At 57.5% G+C, this 19,641-nt stretch overlaps 1 protein-coding gene across 1 annotated transcript in view; it reads left to right on the top strand.

The window, feature by feature from the left end:
- Positions 1 to 1,021: 1,021 nt before the first annotated feature.
- Positions 1,022 to 19,641, top strand: part of LOC140453923 (arf-GAP with coiled-coil, ANK repeat and PH domain-containing protein 2-like) — a 24,439-nt gene continuing 5,819 nt past the window's right edge. The window contains exons 1-5 of the mRNA XM_072548776.1: positions 1,022 to 1,127; positions 5,410 to 5,504; positions 6,177 to 6,247; positions 15,616 to 15,788; positions 17,720 to 17,829. Coding sequence (XP_072404877.1) covers positions 5,476 to 5,504; positions 6,177 to 6,247; positions 15,616 to 15,788; positions 17,720 to 17,829 — 383 coding nt within the window. The 5' untranslated portion in view covers positions 1,022 to 1,127; positions 5,410 to 5,475. The remainder of the gene's footprint in view (positions 1,128 to 5,409; positions 5,505 to 6,176; positions 6,248 to 15,615; positions 15,789 to 17,719; positions 17,830 to 19,641) is intronic.

Genomic DNA, 19,641 nt, shown 5'->3' with positions numbered 1-19,641 from the left:
TGGCCGTGGGGACAGTGTCCCATAGTGCCCAGGGATGTGTAGGTTAGGGTGGGTTGGCCGTGGGGGACAGTGTCCCATAGTGCCCCAGGGATGTGTAGGTTAGGGTGGGTTGGCCGTGAGGACAGTGTCCCATAGTGCCCCAGGGATGTGTAGGTTAGGGTGGGTTGGCCGTGGGGACAGTGTCCCATAGTGCCCCAGGGATGTGTTGGTTAGGGTGGGTTGGCCGTGGGGACAGTGTCCCATAGTGCCCAGGAATGTGTAGGTTAGGATGGGTTGGCCGTGGGGACAGTGTCCATAGTGCCCAGGAATGTGTAGGTTAGGGTGGGTTGGCCGTGGGGACAGTGTCCCATAGTGCCCCAGGATGTGTAGGTTAGGGTGGGTTGGCCGTGGGGACAGTGTCCCATAGTGCCCAGGGATGTGTAGGTTAGGGTGGGTTGGCCGTGGGGAAATTGTCCCATAGTGCCCAAGGATGTGTAGGTTAGGGTGGGTTGGCCGTGGGGACAGTGTCCCATAGTGCCCAGGGATGTGTAGGTTAGGGTGGGTTGGCCGTGGGACAGTGTCCCATAGTGCCCAGGAATGTGTAGCCCTTCGACAGCTTTTGCCCGAAATGTCAACTCTCCTGCTCTTCGGATGCTGTCTGACCAGCTGTGCTTTTCCAGCACCACCCTCTTGACTCTGAAATCCAGCATCTGCCGGCCTCGTTGTCTCCTTTCAGAAATATCGGATCGCCTCATTGGTCTGATGTCGTCAAAGCAGTAAAATTCAACTTGGCTTGGGTTTTGGTATCTTGGGGCATAGTTTCAACTGATTGGCTCAATTCAAATGGTTGCGGAAGATGGTACTCACGTCGGCGAATTGTTTCACAGCCAAATGTTATAGTTTTAAACTTGTCGGTGCACTCTCTGCGTGCAGTCAGTCGCACGACACTCTCTCGTAAAGGTACAGTCCACGCCAACACCTTCATAACAGGTTGGCGGGGCGGCGGGTGGGGGGAGGATGTGGGAGGCCGTGGGCTGTCAAAGATCTCCTTTTTGTTGACGTCCCCTCTTCTTCCCAGGGGTCTGGGCGTCCATCAGTCCAAAGTTCGCTCCCTGACCCTTGACACCTGGGAGCCGGAGCTGCTCAAGGTGAGGCGTAGGTCAGGGGTTAGTGGTCAAGCTGCGATTGTCTTAGGGTTTGGGGTCAGTTGGGACGGTGTAGAGCGGGAGGGAACGGGGAAGGGGTTTGGGGTCCATTGGGGACGGTGTAGAGTGGGAGGGAATGGGGAAGGGGTTTGGGGTCCATTGGGGGGACGGTGTAGAGCGGGAGGGAACGGGGAAGGGGATTGGGGTCCATTGGGGACAGTGTAGAGCAGGAGGGAACGGAGAAGGGGTTTGGGGTCCATTGGGGACGGTGTAGAGTGGGAGGGAATGGGGAAGGGGTTTGGGGTCCATTGGGGGGACGGTGGAGAGTGGGAGGGGAATGGGGAAGGGGTTTGGGGTCCATGAGGGGACAGTGTAGAGGGGGAGGGAACGGGGAAGGGGTTTGGGGTCCATTGGGGGACGGTGTAGAGCGGGAGGGAACGGGGAAGGGGTTTGGGGTCCATTGGGGGACGGTGTAGAGCGGGAGGGAACGGGGAAGGGGTTTGGGGTCCATTGGGGACGGTGTAGAGAGGGAGGGAACGGGGAAGGGGTTTGGGGTCCATTGGGGACGGTGTAGAGTGGGAGGGAACGGGGAAGGGGTTTGGGGTCCATTGGGGGACGGTGTAGAGCGGGAGGGAACGGGGAAGGGGTTTGGGGTCCATTGGGGACGGTGTAGAGCGGGAGGGAATGAGGAAGGGGTTTGGGGTCCATTGGGGGACGGTGTAGAGCAGGAGGGAACGGGGAAGGGGTTTGGGGTCCATTGGGACGGTGTAGAGAGGGAGGGAACGGGGAAGGGGTTTGGGGTCCATTGAGGGGGACGGTGGTAGAGTGGGAGGGAACGGGGAAGGGGTTTGGGGTCCATTGGGGGACGGTGTAGAGCGGGAGGGAACGGGGAAGGGGTTTGGGGTCCATTGGGGGGACGGTGTAGAGCGGGAGGGAACGGGGAAGGGGTTTGAGGTCCATTGGGGGGACGGTGTAGAGTGGGAGGGAAGGGGGAAGGGGTTTGGGGTCCATTGGGGACGGTGTAGAGCGGGAGGGACGCGGGAAGGGGTTTGGGGTCCATTGGGGGACGGTGTAGAGCGGGAGGGAACGGGGAAGGGGTTTGGGGTCCATTGGGGATGGTGTAGAGCGGGAGGGAACGGGGGAAGGGGATTGGGGTCCATTGGGGGGACGGTGTAGAGCGGGAGGGAACGGGGAAGGGGTTTGGGGTCCATTGGGGGGACGGTGTAGAGCGGGAGGGAACGGGGAAGGGGTTTGGGGTCCATTGGGGATGGTGTAGAGAGGGAGGGAACGGGGAAGGGGTTTGGGGTCCATTGGGGGGACGGTGTAGAGCAGGAGGGAATGGGGAAGGGGTTTGGGGTCCATTGGGGACGGTGTAGAGAGGGAGGGAACGGGGAAGGGGTTTGGGGTCCATTGGGGACGGTGTAGAGCGGGAGGGAACGGGGAAGGGGTATGTGGTCCATTGGGGACGGTGTAGAGCGGGGAGGGAACGGGGAAGGGGTTTGGGGTCCATTGGGGACGGTGTAGAGTGGGAGGGAATGGGGAAGGGGTTTGGGGTCCATTGGGGACGGTGTAGAGTGGGAGGGAATGGGGAAGGGGTTTGGGGTCCATTGGGGACGGTGTAGAGTGGGAGGGAACGGGGAAGGGGTTTGGGGTCCATTGGGGGGACGGTGTAGAGAGAGAGGGAACGGGGAAGGGGTTTGGGGTCCATTGGGGGACGGTGTAGAGCGGGAGGGAACGGGGAAGGGGTATGTGGTCCATTGGGGACGGTGTAGAGAGGGAGGGAACGGGGAAGGGGTTTGGGGTCCATTGGGGACGGTGTAGAGTGGGAGGGAACGGGGAAGGGGTTGGGGGGTCCATTGGGGGGACGGTGTAGAGCGGGAGGGAACGGGGAAGGGGTTTGGGGTCCATTGGGGGGGACGGTGTAGAGCGGGAGGGAACGGGGAAGGGGTTTGGGGTCCATTGGGGGACGGTGTAGAGTGGGAGGGAACGGGGAAGGGGTTTGGGGTCCATTGGGGGGGACGGTGTAGAGTGGGAGGGAACGGGGAAGGGGTTTGGGGTCCATGGGGGGACGGTGTAGAGCAGGAGGGAACGGGGAAGGGGTTTGGGGTCCATTGGGGGACAGTGTAGAGTGGGAGGGAACGGGGAAGGGGTTTGGGGTCCATTGGGGGGGACGGTTGTAGAGTGGGAGGGAACGGGGAAGGGGTTTGGGGTCCATTGGGGACGGTGTAGAGCGGGAGGGAACGGGGAAGGGGTTTGGGGTCCATTGGGGACGGTGTAGAGCGGGAGGGAACGGGGAAGGGGTTTGGGGTCCATTGGGGGACAGTGTAGAGCAGGAGGGAACGGGGAAGGGGTTTGGGGTCCATTGGGGGACAGTGTAGAGTGGGAGGGAACGGGGAAGGGGTTTGGGGTCCATTGGGGATGGTGTAGAGCGGGAGGGAACGGGGAAGGGGATTGGGGTCCATTGGGGGGACGGTGTAGAGAGGGAGGGAACGGGGAAGGGGTTTGGGGTCCATTGGGGGACAGTGTAGAGTGGGAGGGAACGGGGAAGGGGTTTGGGGTCCATTGGGGAGGGTGTAGAGTGGGAGGGAACGGGGAAGGGGTTTGGGGTCCATTGGGGGACAGTGTAGAGTGGGAGGGAACGGGGAAGGGGTTTGGGGTCCATTGGGGATGGTGTAGAGCGGGAGGGAACGGGGAAGGGGATTGGGGTCCATTGGGGACGGTGTAGAGCAGGAGGGAACGGGGAAGGGGTTTGGGGTCCATTGGGGGGGACAGTGTAGAGTGGGAGGGGAACGGGGAAGGGGTTTGGGGTCCATTGGGGGGGACAGTGTAGAGCGGGAGGGAACGGGGAAGGGGTTTGGGGTCCATTGGGGACGGTGTAGAGCGGGAGGGAACGGGGAAGGGGTTTGGGGGTCCATTGGGGACGGTGTAGAGAGGGAGGGAACGGGGAAGGGGTTTGGGGTCCATTGGGGACGGTGTAGAGAGGGAGGGAACGGGGAAGGGGTTTGGGGTCCATTGGGGGGACGGTGTAGAGGGGGAGGGAACGGGGAAGGGGTTTGGGGTCCATTGGGGACGGTGTAGAGCGGGAGGGAACGGGGAAGGGGGTTTGGGGTCCATTGGGGGACAGTGTAGAGTGGGAGGGAACAGGGAAGGGGTTTGGGGTCCATTGGGGACGGTGTAGAGTGGGAGGGAACGGGGAAGGGGTTTGGGGTCCATTGGGGACGGTGTAGAGAGGGAGGGAACGGGGAAGGGGTTTGGGGGTCCATTGGGGGACAGTGTAGAGTGGGAGGGAACGGGGAAGGGGTTTGGGGTCCATTGGGGGACGGTGTAGAGTGGAAGGGAACGGGGAAGGGGTTTGGGGTCCATTGGGGACGGTGTAGAGTGGGAGGGAACAGGGAAGGGGTTTGGGGTCCATTGGGGACGGTGTAGAGAGGGAGGGAACGGGGAAGGGGTTTGGGGTCCATTGGGGGATGGTGTAGAGAGGGAGGGAACGGGGAAGGGGTTTGGGGTCCATTGGGGGATGGTGTAGAGAGGGAGGGAACGGGGAAGGGGTTTGGGGGTCCATTGGGGACGGTGTAGAGCGGGAGGGAACGGGGAAGGGGTTTGGGGTCCATTGGGGGATGGTGTAGAGAGGGAGGGAACGGGGAAGGGGTTTGGGGTCCATTGGGGACGGTGTAGAGCGGGAGGGAACGGGGAAGGGGTTTGGGGTCCATTGGGGGATGGTGTAGAGTGGGAGGGAACGGGGAAGGGGTTTGGGGTCCATTGGGGACGGTGTAGAGTGGGAGGGAACGGGGAAGGGGTTTGGGGTCCATTGGGGGATGGTGTAGAGAGGGAGGGAACGGGGAAGGGGTTTGGGGTCCATTGGGGACGGTGTAGAGTGGGAGGGAACGGGGAAGGGGTTTGGGGTCCATTGGGGGACGGTGTAGACCGGGAGGGAACGGGGAAGGGGTTTGGGGTCCATTGGGGGACGGTGTAGAGTGGGAGGGAACGGGGAAGGGGTTTGGGGTCCATTGGGGGACGGTGTAGATAGGGAGGGAACGGGGAAGGGGTTTGGGGTCCATTGGGGACGGTGTAGAGTGGGAGGGAACGGGGAAGGGGTTTGGGGTCCATTGGGGATGGTGTAGACCGGGAGGGAACGGGGAAGGGGTTTGGGGTCCATTGGGGGACGGTGTAGAGAGGGAGGGAACGGGGAAGGGGTTTGGGGTCCATTGGGGGACGGTGTAGAGCTGGAGGGAACGGGGAAGGGGTTTGGGGTTTGATGAAAGACTCTGTTCTCCTCTGTCTCCAGTTACTCTGTGCCCTCGGCAATGAGACTGTAAACCACATTTACGAGGCTGAGACAGAACATTCCGGAATGACTAAGCCTACAGCAGAGAGTTCACGGTAAGGACAGTGTAGAGAGAGCTTTACACTGTATCTAAATCCCTGTCCCTGGGAGTGGGGGGACAGTGTAGAGAGAGCTTTACACTGTATCTAAATCCCTGTCCCTGGGAGTGGGGGGACGGTGTAGAGGAAGCTTTACTCTGTATCTAACCCCCCCTGTCCCTGGGAGTGGGGAGGATGGTGTAGAGGGACCTTTACTCTGTATCTAACCCCCCTGTCCCTGGGAGTGTGGGGACGGTGTAGAAGAAGCTTTACTCTGTATCTAACCCCCCTGTCCCTGGGAGTGGGGAGGATGGTGTAGAGGGACCTTTACTCTGTATCTAACCCCCCTGTCCCTGGGAGTGTGGGGACGGTGTAGAAGAAGCTTTACTCTGTATCTAACCCCTCTGTCCCTGGGAGTGGGGGGACAGTGTAGAGAGAGCTTTACTCTGTATCTAACCCCCCTGTCCCTGGGAGTGGGGGGACGGTGAAGAGGAAGCTTTACTCTGTATCTAACCCCCCTGTCCCTGGGAGTGGGGGGACGGTGTAGAGGGAGCTTTACTCTGTATCGAACCCCCTGTCCCTGGTAGAGGGAGTGCGTGATGGGTGGTGAGTGCGGGCTTAGGGCAGTGTCAGAGGAAGGTTCACTCTCGTTCCCTCTCGATATTCGAAACTAACAGGTTGTTTTTACAGGCAGCAGAAACAACGATGGATTGAAGCGAAATATGTCCAGAAAAGATTTGTAAAAAAGATTCCGACTGCTGGTAAGAGAGAGAGGGGGGACTGAGAGACACCAGTCAGTGTACAGATATCTCCCTGAGAGAGAGGGGACTGAGAGACACCAGTCAGTGTACAGATATCTCCCTGAGAGAGAGGGGACTGAGAGACACCAGTCAGTGTACAGATATCTCCCTGAGAGAGAGAGAGAGAGGGGACTGAGAGACACCAGTCAGTGTACAGATATCTCCCTGAGAGAGAGAGAGAGGGGACTGAGAGACACCAGTCAGTGTACAGATATCTCCCTGAGAGAGAGTGAGGGGACTGAGAGACACCAGTCAGTGTACAGATATCTCCCTGAGAGAGAGGGGACTGAGAGACACCAGTCAGTGCACAGATATCTCCCTGAGAGAGAGGGGGGTACTGAGAGACACCAGTCAGTGTACAGATATCTCCCTGAGAGAGAGAGGGGACTGAGAGACACCAGTCAGTGTACAGATATCTCCCTGAGAGAGAGGGGGGACTGAGAGACACCAGTCAGTGTACAGATATCTCCCTGAGAGAGAGGGGACTGAGAGACACCAGTCAGTGCACAGATATCTCCCTGAGAGAGAGGGGGGTACTGAGAGACACCAGTCAGTGTACAGATATCTCCCTGAGAGAGAGAGGGGACTGAGAGACACCAGTCAGTGCACAGATATCTCCCTGAGAGAGAGGGGGGGACTGAGAGACACCAGTCAGTGTACAGATATCTCCCTGAGAGAGAGAGAGAGGGGACTGAGAGACACCAGTCAGTGTACAGATATCTCCCTGAGAGAGAGGGGACTGAGAGACACCAGTCAGTGTACAGATATCTCCCTGAGAGAGAGAGAGGGGACTGAGAGACACCAGTCAGTGTACAGATATCTCCCTGAGAGAGAGGGGACTGAGAGACACCAGTCAGTGTACAGATATCTCCCTGAGAGAGAGGGGACTGAGAGACACCAGTCAGTGTACAGATATCTCCCTGAGAGAGAGAGAGAGGGGACTGAGAGACACCAGTCAGTGTACAGATATCTCCCTGAGAGAGAGAGAGGGGACTGAGAGACACCAGTCAGTGTACAGATATCTCCCTGAGAGAGAGGGGACTGAGAGACACCAGTCAGTGTACAGATATCTCCCTGAGAGAGAGGGGACTGAGAGACACCAGTCAGTGTACAGATATCTCCCTGAGAGAGAGAGGGGGGACTGAGAGACACCAGTCAGTGTACAGATATCTCCCTGAGAGAGAGGGGGGACTGAGAGACACCAGTCAGTGTACAGATATCTCCCTGAGAGAGAGGGGACTGAGAGACACCAGTCAGTGTACAGATATCTCCCTGAGAGAGAGGGGGGACTGAGAGACACCAGTCAGTGTACAGATATCTCCCTGAGAGAGAGGGGACTGAGAGACACCAGTCAGTGTACAGATATCTCCCTGAGAGAGAGAGAGGGGACTGAGAGACACTAGTCAGTGTACAGATATCTCCCTGAGAGAGAGAGGGGGGACTGAGAGACACCAGTCAGTGTACAGCTATCTCCCTGAGCGAGAGAGGGGGGACTGAGAGACACCAGTCAGTGTACAGATATCTCCCTGAGAGAGAGAGGGGGGACTGAGAGACACCAGTCAGTGTACAGATATCTCCCTGAGAGAGAGAGGGGGGACTGAGAGACACCAGTCAGTGTACAGATATCTCCCTGAGAGGGAGAGGGGACTGAGAGACACCAGTCAGTGTACAGATATCTCCCTGAGAGAGGGGGGACTGAGAGACACCAGTCAGTGTACAGATATCTCCCTGAGAGAGAGAGAGGGGACTGAGAGACACCAGTCAGTGTACAGATATCTCCCTGAGAGAGAGGGGACTGAGAGACACCAGTCAGTGTACAGATATCTCCCTGAGAGAGAGAGAGTGGGGACTGAGAGACACCAGTCAGTGTACAGATATCTCCCTGAGAGAGAGAGAGAGGGGACTGAGAGACACCAGTCAGTGTACAGATATCTCCCTGAGAGAGAGAGAGGGGGGACTGAGAGACACCAGTCAGTGTACAGATATCTCCCTGAGAGAGAGGGGGGACTGAGAGACACCAGTCAGTGTACAGATATCTCCCTGAGAGAGAGAGGGGACTGAGAGACACCAGTCAGTGTACAGATATCTCCCAGAGAGAGAGGGGACTGAGAGACACCAGTCAGTGTACAGATATCTCCCTGAGAGAGAGGGGACTGAGAGACACCAGTCAGTGTAAAGATATCTCCCTGAGAGAGAGGGGACTGAGAGACACCAGTCAGTGTACAGATACTACCTCCCTGAGAGAGAGAGGGGACTGAGAGACACCAGTCAGTGTACAGATATCTCCCTGAGAGAGAGAGGGGACTGAGAGACACCAGTCAGTGTACAGATATCTCCCTGAGAGAGGGGGGACTGAGAGACACCAGTCAGTGTACAGATATCTCCCTGAGAGAGAGAGGGGGGACTGAGAGACACCAGTCAGTGTACAGATATCTCCCTGAGAGAGAGAGAGGACTGAGAGACACCAGTCAGTGTGCAGATATCTCCCTGAGAGAGGGGGGGGACTGAGAGACACCAGTCAGTGTACAGATATCTCCCTGAGAGAGAGGGGGGACTGAGAGACATCAGTCAGTGTACAGATATCTCCCTGAGAGAGAGGGGACTGAGAGACACCAGTCAGTGTACAGATATCTCCCTGAGAGAGAGAGGGGACTGAGAGACACCATTCAGTGTACAGATATCTCCCTGAGAGAGAGGGGGGACTGAGAGACACCAGTCAGTGTACAGATATCTCCCTGAGAGAGAGGGGACTGAGAGACACCAGTCAGTGTACAGATATCTCCCTGAGAGAGAGAGGGGGGACTGAGAGACACCAGTCAGTGTACAGATATCTCCCTGAGAGAGAGGGGACTGAGAGACACCAGTCAGTGTACAGATATCTCCCTGAGAGAGAGAGGGGGGACTGAGAGACACCAGTCAGTGTACAGATATCTCCCTGAGAGAGAGGGGGGACTGAGAGACACCAGTCAGTGTACAGATATCTCCCTGAGAGAGAGGGGACTGAGAGACACCAGTCAGTGTACAGATATCTCCCTGAGAGAGAGAGAGGGGACTGAGAGACACTAGTCAGTGTACAGATATCTCCCTGAGAGAGAGAGGGGGGACTGAGAGACACCAGTCAGTGTACAGCTATCTCCCTGAGCGAGAGAGGGGGGACTGAGAGACACCAGTCAGTGTACAGATATCTCCCTGAGAGAGAGAGGGGAGACTGAGAGACACCAGTCAGTGTACAGATATCTCCCTGAGAGAGAGAGGGGGGACTGAGAGACACCAGTCAGTGTACAGCTATCTCCCTGAGCGAGAGAGGGGGGACTGAGAGACACCAGTCAGTGTACAGATATCTCCCTGAGCGAGAGAGGGGGGACTGAGAGACACCAGTCAGTGTACAGATATCTCCCTGAGAGAGAGAGAGGGGACTGAGAGACACCAGTCAGTGTACAGATATCTCCCTGAGAGAGAGAGAGAGGGGACTGAGAGACACCAGTCAGTGTACAGATATCTCCCTGAGAGAGAGAGAGGGGGGACTGAGAGACACCAGTCAGTGTACAGATATCTCCCTGAGAGAGGGGGGACTGAGAGACACCAGTCAGTGTACAGATATCTCCCTGAGAGAGAGAGGGGACTGAGAGACACCAGTCAGTGTACAGATATCTCCCTGAGAGAGAGGGGACTGAGAGACACCAGTCAGTGTACATATATCTCCCTGAGAGAGAGGGGACTGAGAGACACCAGTCAGTATACAGATACTACCTCCCTGAGAGAGAGAGGGGACTGAGAGACACCAGTCAGTGTACAGATATCTCCCTGAGAGAGAGAGGGGACTGAGAGACACCAGTCAGTGTACAGATATCTCCCTGAGAGAGGGGGGACTGAGAGACACCAGTCAGTGTACAGATATCTCCCTGAGAAAGAGAGGGGGGACTGAGAGACACCAGTCAGTGTACAGATATCTCCCTGAGAGAGAGAGAGGACTGAGAGACACCAGTCAGTGTACAGATATCTCCCTGAGAGAGGGGGGGGACTGAGAGACACCAGTCAGTGTACAGATATCTCCCTGAGAGAGAGGGGACTGAGAGACACCAGTCAGTGTACAGATATCTCCCTGAGAGAGAGGGGGGACTGAGAGACACCAGTCAGTGTACAGATATCTCCCTGAGAGAGAGGGGACTGAGAGACACCAGTCAGTGTACAGATATCTCCCTGAGAGAGGGGACTGAGAGACACCAGTCAGTGTACAGATATCTCCCTGAGAGAGAGGGGGGACTGAGAGACACCAGTCAGTGTACAGATATCTCCCTGAGAGAGAGAGAGGGGACTGAGAGACACCAGTCAGTGTACAGATATCTCCCTGAGAGAGAGAGGGGACTGAGAGACACCATTCAGTGTACAGATATCTCCCTGAGAGAGAGGGGGGACTGAGAGACACCAGTCAGTGTACAGATATCTCCCTGAGAGAGAGAGAGGGGGGACTGAGAGACACCAGTCAGTGTACAGATATCTCCCTGAGAGAGAGGGGACTGAGAGACACCTGTCAGTGTACAGATATCTCCCTGAGAGAGAGAGAGAGGGGACTGAGAGACACCAGTCAGTGTACAGATATCTCTCTGAGAGAGAGAGAGAGGGGACTGAGAGACACCAGTCAGTGTACAGATATCTCCCTGAGAGAGAGAGAGGGGACTGAGAGACACCAGTCAGTGTACAGATATCTCCTTGAGAGAGAGGGGGGACTGAGAGACACCAGTCAGTGTACAGATATCTCCCTGAGAGAGAGGGGACTGAGAGACACCAGTCAGTGTACAGTTGTCTCCCTGAGAGAGAGGGGGGACTGAGAGACACCAGTCAGTGTACAGATATCTCCCTGAGAGCGAGAGAGGACTGAGAGACACCAGTCAGTGTCCAGATATCTCCCTGAGAGAGAGAGAGGGGACTGAGAGACACCAGTCAGTGTACAGATATCTCCCTGAGAGAGAGAGAGAGGGGACTGAGAGACACCAGTCAGTGTACAGATATCTCCCTGAGAGAGAGAGAGAGGGGACTGAGAGACACCAGTCAGTGTACAGATATCTCCCTGAGAGAGAGGGGACTGAGAGACACCAGTCAGTGTACAGATATCTCCCTGAGAGAGAGGGGGGACTGAGAGACACCAGTCAGTGTACAGATATCTCCCTGAGAGAGAGGGGACTGAGAGACACCAGTCAGTGTACAGATATCTCCCTGAGAGAGAGAGAGGGGACTGAGAGACACTAGTCAGTGTACAGATATCTCCCTGAGAGAGAGAGGGGGGACTGAGAGACACCAGTCAGTGTACAGCCATCTCCCTGAGCGAGAGAGGGGGGACTGAGAGACACCAGTCAGTGTACAGATATCTCCCTGAGAGCGAGAGAGGACTGAGAGACACCAGTCAGTGTACAGATATCTCCCTGAGAGAGAGAGAGGGGACTGAGAGACACCAGTCAGTGTACAGATATCTCCCTGAGAGAGAGAGAGAGGGGACTGAGAGACACCAGTCAGTGTACAGATATCTCCCTGAGAGAGAGAGAGGGGGGACTGAGAGACACCAGTCAGTGTACAGATATCTCCCTGAGAGAGGGGGGACTGAGAGACACCAGTCAGTGTACAGATATCTCCCTGAGAGAGAGAGGGGACTGAGAGACACCAGTCAGTGTACAGATATCTCCCTGAGAGAGAGGGGACTGAGAGACACCAGTCAGTGTACATATATCTCCCTGAGAGAGAGGGGACTGAGAGACACCAGTCAGTATACAGATACTACCTCCCTGAGAGAGAGAGGGGACTGAGAGACACCAGTCAGTGTACAGATATCTCCCTGAGAGAGAGAGGGGACTGAGAGACACCAGTCAGTGTACAGATATCTCCCTGAGAGAGGGGGGACTGAGAGACACCAGTCAGTGTACAGATATCTCCCTGAGAAAGAGAGGGGGGACTGAGAGACACCAGTCAGTGTACAGATATCTCCCTGAGAGAGAGAGAGGACTGAGAGACACCAGTCAGTGTACAGATATCTCCCTGAGAGAGGGGGGGGACTGAGAGACACCAGTCAGTGTACAGATATCTCCCTGAGAGAGAGGGGACTGAGAGACACCAGTCAGTGTACAGATATCTCCCTGAGAGAGAGGGGGGACTGAGAGACACCAGTCAGTGTACAGATATCTCCCTGAGAGAGAGGGGACTGAGAGACACCAGTCAGTGTACAGATATCTCCCTGAGAGAGGGGACTGAGAGACACCAGTCAGTGTACAGATATCTCCCTGAGAGAGAGGGGGGACTGAGAGACACCAGTCAGTGTACAGATATCTCCCTGAGAGAGAGAGAGGGGACTGAGAGACACCAGTCAGTGTACAGATATCTCCCTGAGAGAGAGAGGGGACTGAGAGACACCATTCAGTGTACAGATATCTCCCTGAGAGAGAGGGGGGACTGAGAGACACCAGTCAGTGTACAGATATCTCCCTGAGAGAGAGAGAGGGGGGACTGAGAGACACCAGTCAGTGTACAGATATCTCCCTGAGAGAGAGGGGACTGAGAGACACCTGTCAGTGTACAGATATCTCCCTGAGAGAGAGAGAGAGGGGACTGAGAGACACCAGTCAGTGTACAGATATCTCTCTGAGAGAGAGAGAGAGGGGACTGAGAGACACCAGTCAGTGTACAGATATCTCCCTGAGAGAGAGAGAGGGGACTGAGAGACACCAGTCAGTGTACAGATATCTCCTTGAGAGAGAGGGGGGACTGAGAGACACCAGTCAGTGTACAGATATCTCCCTGAGAGAGAGGGGACTGAGAGACACCAGTCAGTGTACAGTTGTCTCCCTGAGAGAGAGGGGGGACTGAGAGACACCAGTCAGTGTACAGATATCTCCCTGAGAGCGAGAGAGGACTGAGAGACACCAGTCAGTGTCCAGATATCTCCCTGAGAGAGAGGGGACTGAGAGACACCAGTCAGTGTACAGATATCTCCCTGAGAGAGAGGGGACTGAGAGACACCAGTCAGTGTACAGATATCTCCCGGAGAGAGAGAGAGGGGACTGAGAGACACCAGTCAGTGTACAGATATCTCCCTGAGAGAGAGGGGGGACTGAGAGACTCCAGTCAGTGTACAGATATCTCCCTGAGAGAGAGGGGACTGAGAGACACCAGTCAGTGTACAGATATCTCCCTGAGAGAGAGGGGGGACTGAGAGACACCAGTCAGTGTACAGATATCTCCCTGAGAGAGAGGGGACTGAGAGACACCAGTCAGTGTACAGATATCTCCCTGAGAGAGAGAGAGGGGACTGAGAGACACTAGTCAGTGTACAGATATCTCCCTGAGAGAGAGAGGGGGGACTGAGAGACACCAGTCAGTGTACAGCCATCTCCCTGAGCGAGAGAGGGGGGACTGAGAGACACCAGTCAGTGTACAGATATCTCCCTGAGAGAGAGAGGGGGGACTGAGAGACACCAGTCAGTGTACAGATATCTCCCTGAGAGAGAGAGGGGGGACTGAGAGACACCAGTCAGTGTACAGATATCTCCCTGAGAGGGAGAGGGGGACTGAGAGACACCAGTCAGTGTACAGATATCTCCCTGAGAGAGAGACGGGACTGAGAGACACCAGTCAGTGTACAGATATCTCCCTGAGAGAGGGGGGACTGAGAGACACCAGTCAGTGTACAGATATCTCCCTGAGAGAGAGAGAGGGGACTGAGAGACACCAGTCAGTGTACAGATATCTCCCTGAGAGAGAGAGAGAGGGGACTGAGAGACACCAGTCAGTGTACAGATATCTCCCTGAGAGAGAGAGAGGGGGGACTGAGAGACACCAGTCAGTGTACAGATATCTCCCTGAGAGAGGGGGGACTGAGAGACACCAGTCAGTGTACAGATATCTCCCTGAGAGAGAGAGGGGACTGAGAGACACCAGTCAGTGTACAGATATCTCCCTGAGAGAGAGGGGACTGAGAGACACCAGTCAGTGTACAGATATCTCCCTGAGAGAGAGGGGACTGAGAGACACCAGTCAGTGTACAGATACCTCCCTGAGAGAGAGAGGGGACTGAGAGACACCAGTCAGTGTACAGATATCTCCCTGAGAGAGAGAGGGGACTGAGAGACACCAGTCAGTGTACAGATATCTCCCTGAGAGAGAGAGAGAGGACTGAGAGACACCAGTCAGTGTACAGATATCTCCCTGAGAGAGAGAGAGGGGACTGAGAGACACCAGTCAGTGTACAGATATCTCCCTGAGAGAGAGAGAGAGAGGGGGGGGACTGAGAGACACCAGTCAGTGTACAGATATCTCCCTGAGAGAGAGGGGACTGAGAGACACCAGTCAGTGTACAGATATCTCCCTGAGAGAGAGGGGACTGAGAGACACCAGTCAGTGTACAGATGTCTCCCTGAGAGAGAGAGGGAACTGAGAGACACCAGTCAGTGTACAGATATCTCCCTGAGAGAGAGGGGACTGAGAGACACCAGTCAGTGTCCAGATATCTCCCTGAGAGAGAGAGAGAGGACTGAGAGACACCAGTCAGTGTACAGATATCTCCCTGAGAGAGAGAGAGAGGGGACTGAGAGACATCAGTCAGTGTACAGATATCTCCCTGAGAGAGAGGGGACTGAGAGACACCAGTCAGTGTACAGATATCTCCCTGAGAGAGTGAGAGGGGGGACTGAGAGACACCAGTCAGTGTACAGATATCTCCCTGAGAGAGAGAGAGGGGGGACTGAGAGACACCAGTCCGTGTACAGATATCTCCCTGAGAGGGAGAGGGGACTGAGAGACACCAGTCAGTGTACAGATATCTCCCTGAGAGAGAGAGGGGACTGAGAGACACCAGTCAGTGTACAGATATCTCCCTGAGAGAGGGGGGACTGAGAGACACCAGTCAGTGTACAGATATCTCCCTGAGAGAGAGAGAGGGGACTGAGAGACACCAGTCAGTGTACAGATATCTCCCTGAGAGAGAGAGAGAGGGGACTGAGAGACACCAGTCAGTGTACAGATATCTCCCTGAGAGAGAGAGAGGGGGGACTGAGAGACACCAGTCAGTGTACAGATATCTCCCTGAGAGAGAGAGAGAGAGGGGGGGGGGACTGAGAGACACCAGTCAGTGTACAGATATCTCCCTGAGAGAGAGAGAGAGGGGACTGAGAGACATCAGTCAGTGTACAGATATCTCCCTGAGAGAGAGGGGACTGAGAGACACCAGTCAGTGTACAGATATCTCCATGAGAGAGAGAGAGGGGACTGAGACACACCAGTGAGTGTACAGATATCTCCCTGAGAGAGAGTGACCGTAGATTCTCTCTCTTTCCTGTATTCTGTAGAGGATCGAATTCCCGTATCCTCAGATACCCTGTGCCCGAGTCGACGTCTGTACTCTGCTGCCGCTATTGGTGACCTGCCGGAGATGTGCGAAGCCCTGGCGCACGGTGCCTACGTGAACTGGACCAATAGCGAGGAATCTCAGTGCTCCCCCCTCATCTCTGCAGCACGAGGGGTAAGGGGCAGTTCCCCGGTCTCTCCCCTCCGAGCACCGTGCGCAGTTCCCCGGTCTCTCCCCTCGGTCACTCGGAACACCGTGCGCAGTTCCCCGGTCTCTCCCCCTCGGTCACTTGGAGCACCGTGCGCAGTTCCCCGGTCTCTCCCCTCGGAGCACCGTGCCCAGTTCCCCGGTCTCTCCCCTCGGAGCACCGTGCCCAGTTCCCCGGTCTCTCCCCTCGGTCACTCGGATTCCCGTGCGCTGTTACCCGGTCTCTCTCCTCGGAGCACCGTGCCCAGTTCCCCGGTCTCTCCCCTCGGAGCACCATGCCCAGTTCCCAGGTCTCTCTCCTCGGTCACTCGGAGCACCGTGCGCAGTTCCCCGGTCTCTCCCCTCGGTCACTCGGAGCACCGTGCGCAGTTCCCCGGTCTCTCCCCCTCGGAGCACCGTGCCCAGTTCCCCGATCTCTCCCTTCGGTCACTCGGAGCAACGTGCCCAGTTCCCCGGTCTCTCCCCTCGGAGCACCGTGCCCAGTTCCCCGGTCTCTCCCCTCGGAGCACCGTGCACAATTCCCCGGTCTCTCCCCTCGGAGCACCGTGCCCAGTTCCCCGCTCTCTCCCCTCGGAGCACCGTGCACAGTTCCCCGGTCTCTCCCCCTCGGTCACTCGGAGCACCGTGCGCAGTTCCCCGGTCTCTCCCCCTCGCAGCACCGTGCGCAGTTCCCCGGTCTCTCCCCTCGGAGCACCGTGCACAATTCCCCGGTCTCTCCCCTCGGAGCACCGTGCCCAGTTCCCCGCTCTCTCCCCTCGGAGCACCGTGCACAGTTCCCCGGTCTCTCCCCCTCGGTCACTCGGAGCACCGTGCCCAGTTCCCCGATCTCTCCCTTCGGTCACTCGGAGCAACGTGCCCAGTTCCCCGGTCTCTCCCCTCGGAGCACCGTGCCCAGTTCCCCGGTCTCTCCCCTCGGAGCACCGTGCACAATTCCCCGGTCTCTCCCCTCGGAGCACCGTGCCCAGTTCCCCGCTCTCTCCCCTCGGAGCACCGTGCACAGTTCCCCGGTCTCTCCCCCTCGGTCACTCGGAGCACCGTGCGCAGTTCCCCGGTCTCTCCCCCTCGCAGCACCGTGCGCAGTTCCCGGTCTTTCCCCTCGGTCACTCGGAGCACTGTGCGCAGTTCCCCGGTCTCTCCCCTCGGAGCACCGTGCCCAGTTCCCCGGTCTCTCCCCTCGGTCACTCGGAGCACCGTGCCCAGTTCCCCGGTCTCTCCCCCTCGGAGCACCGTGCACAGTTCTCCGGTCTCTCCCCTCGGTCACTTGGAGCACCGTGCGCAGTTCCCCGGTCTCTCCCCCTCGGAGCACCGTGCCCAGTTCCCTGGTCTCTCCCCTCGGAGCACCGTGCCCAGTTCCCCGGTCTCTCCCCCTCGGAGCACCGTGCCCAGTTCCCCGGTCTCTCCCCTCGGAGCACTGTGCCCAGTTCCCCGGTCTCTCTCCCCTCGGAGCACCGTGCCCAGTTCCCCGGTCTCTCCCCTCGGAGCGCCGTGCCCAGTTCCCTGGTCTCTCCCCTCGGAGCACCGTGCGCTCTTCCCCAGTCTCTCCCCTCGGAGCACCGTGCCCAGTTCCCCGGTCTCTCCCCTCGGAGCACCGTGCCCAGTTCCCCGGTCTCTCCCCCTCGATCACTCGGAGCACCGTGCCCAGTTCCCCGGTCTCTCTCCTCGGAGCACCGTGCCCAGTTCCCCGGTCTCTCTCCTCGGAGCACCGTGCCCAGTACCCCGGTCTCTCCCCCTCGGAGCACCGTGCGCAGTTCCCCTGTCTCTCCCCCTCGGTCACTCGGAGCACCGTGCCCAGTTCCCCGGTCTCTCCCCCTCGGTCACTCGGAGCACCGTGCCCAGTTCCCCGGCCTGCCCCCGTGTGTGTCCCTGCCGATAACTCTCCCTCTGTTTCCCGGCCCCAGGGTTCGGTGACAGCCTGTGAGTACCTCCTGCTGAATGGCGCCCACATCAGCTACCGAGATGCCACGGGACAGGGACCCATTCACGTGGCCACACGCGCCGGTCAGACTGGGTAAGGTCAAGCTCGCCCCTCTCCCCTCTGCCAATTTCTTTGCTTCCTGTTGGTATGACTGGGCAGGGGTTCGCTGGGCCCTGAGGTGGCAGAGAACTTGGCACATTCCCGCACAATACAGACCCTTCGGCCCCTCGATGCTGTGCTGTGGAACCAATCTGATTCCCCTCTCCCCTGCACTACCCCATTCTCCTCCACGTGCCCATCCAATGCCCATTTAAATGCCCCTTAAGGGGGGGGGGGGTCCTACTGTCGGAGACAGTCCCTTCTGCGCCCCCTCGTCCTCCCTCGAGTGACGAAACTCCCTCTGACGCCTCTCCTGTCTCTATCACCCCCCCCTCGGTTTAACGCCACGTCCCCCCTCGGGCCGGCCATCCCTCCCCCCTCTCCCCGAGGGAAAAGTCCCTCGCTGCCCACCCCCCTGATCCATCCCTCGGATCATCTTGAGTCGGCCCCCCCTTCCTTCTCTCGAGAGGGAACAGCCTCAGACTGTCCTCGTGAGACCCGATCCCTCCCCCCCCCCCCCCCCCTCCCCCACCAGGAGACGTCCCGGGCAACCTCTCTTCCCAAAGTTCCCACGTCCTTCCCGCGACGCGGAGACCAGGACTGTCCGGGTGCGGCTGTCCCACAGTTTTGTACAGCTGTTCCGCGGCTCCGAAGCGGAATCCCTCTCCTGATAAAAGCTGACACACATCGCACGCCTTCTTCACAAACCCTGTCGACCTGGGGAGCACCGTTTGGGGATCTGTGTCCACATGGACACCGAGATCTCTCTGCACGTCTACACGACCCAGAATCTTAGCATTATCCCAGGACTCTCCATTCCTGTTACTCCTTCCAAAGTGAACCACCTCACACTTTTCCCCCATTAAACTCCATTTGCCCCCTCTCGGCCCAGCTCTGCAGCTTATCCCTGTCCCTCTGTAACCCTCACACTTGCCCCCATTAAACTACATTTGCCCCCTCCCGGCCCAGCTCTGCAGCTTATCCCTGTCCCTCTGTGACCCTCGCACTTTCCCACATTAAACTCCATTTGCCCCCTCTCGGCCCAGCTCTGCAGCTTATCCCCGTCCCTCTGTAACCCTCACACTTTCCCACATTAAACTCCATTTGCCCCCTCTCGGCCCAGCTCTGCAGCTTATCCCTGTCCCTCTGTAACGCTCACACTTTCCCCCATTAAACTCCATTTGCCCCCTCTCGGCCCAGCTCTGCAGCTTATCCCCGTCCCTCTGTAACCCTCACACCTTCCCCCATTAAACTCCATTTGCCCCCTCTCAGCCCAGCTCTGCAGCTTATCCCTGTCCCTCTGTAACCCTCCCCCTTTCCCCCATTAAACTCCATTTGCCCCCTCTCGGCCCAGCTCTGCAGCTTATCCCTGTCCCTCTGTAACCCTCACACTTTCCCCCATTAAACTCCATTTGCCCCCTCTCGGCCCAGCTCTGCAGCTTATCCCTGTCCCTCTGTAACCCTCACACTTTCCCACATTAAACTCCATTTGCCCCCTCTCAGCCCAGCTCTGCAGCTTATCCCTGTCCCTCTGTAACCCTCACACTTTCCCACGTTAAACTCGAATTGCCCCCTCTCGGCCCAGCTCTGCAGCTTATCCCTGTCCCTCTGTAACCCTCACACTTTCCCACGTTAAACTCGAATTGCCCCCTCTCAGCCCAGCTCTGCAGCTTATCCCCGTCCCTCTGTAACCCTCACACTTTCCCCCATTAAACTCCATTTGCCCCCTCTCAGCCCAGCTCTGCAGCTTATCCCTGTCCCTCTGTAACCCTCACACTTTCCCCCATTAAACTCCATTTGCCCCCT

The sequence above is a fragment of the Chiloscyllium punctatum genome, chromosome 28 (genome assembly GCF_047496795.1).
Source record: "Chiloscyllium punctatum isolate Juve2018m chromosome 28, sChiPun1.3, whole genome shotgun sequence".
NCBI lineage: Eukaryota > Metazoa > Chordata > Chondrichthyes > Orectolobiformes > Hemiscylliidae > Chiloscyllium > Chiloscyllium punctatum.
The sequence above is the reverse complement of the archived record's forward strand: the minus strand, read 5'-3'. Positions and strand labels throughout refer to the sequence as shown.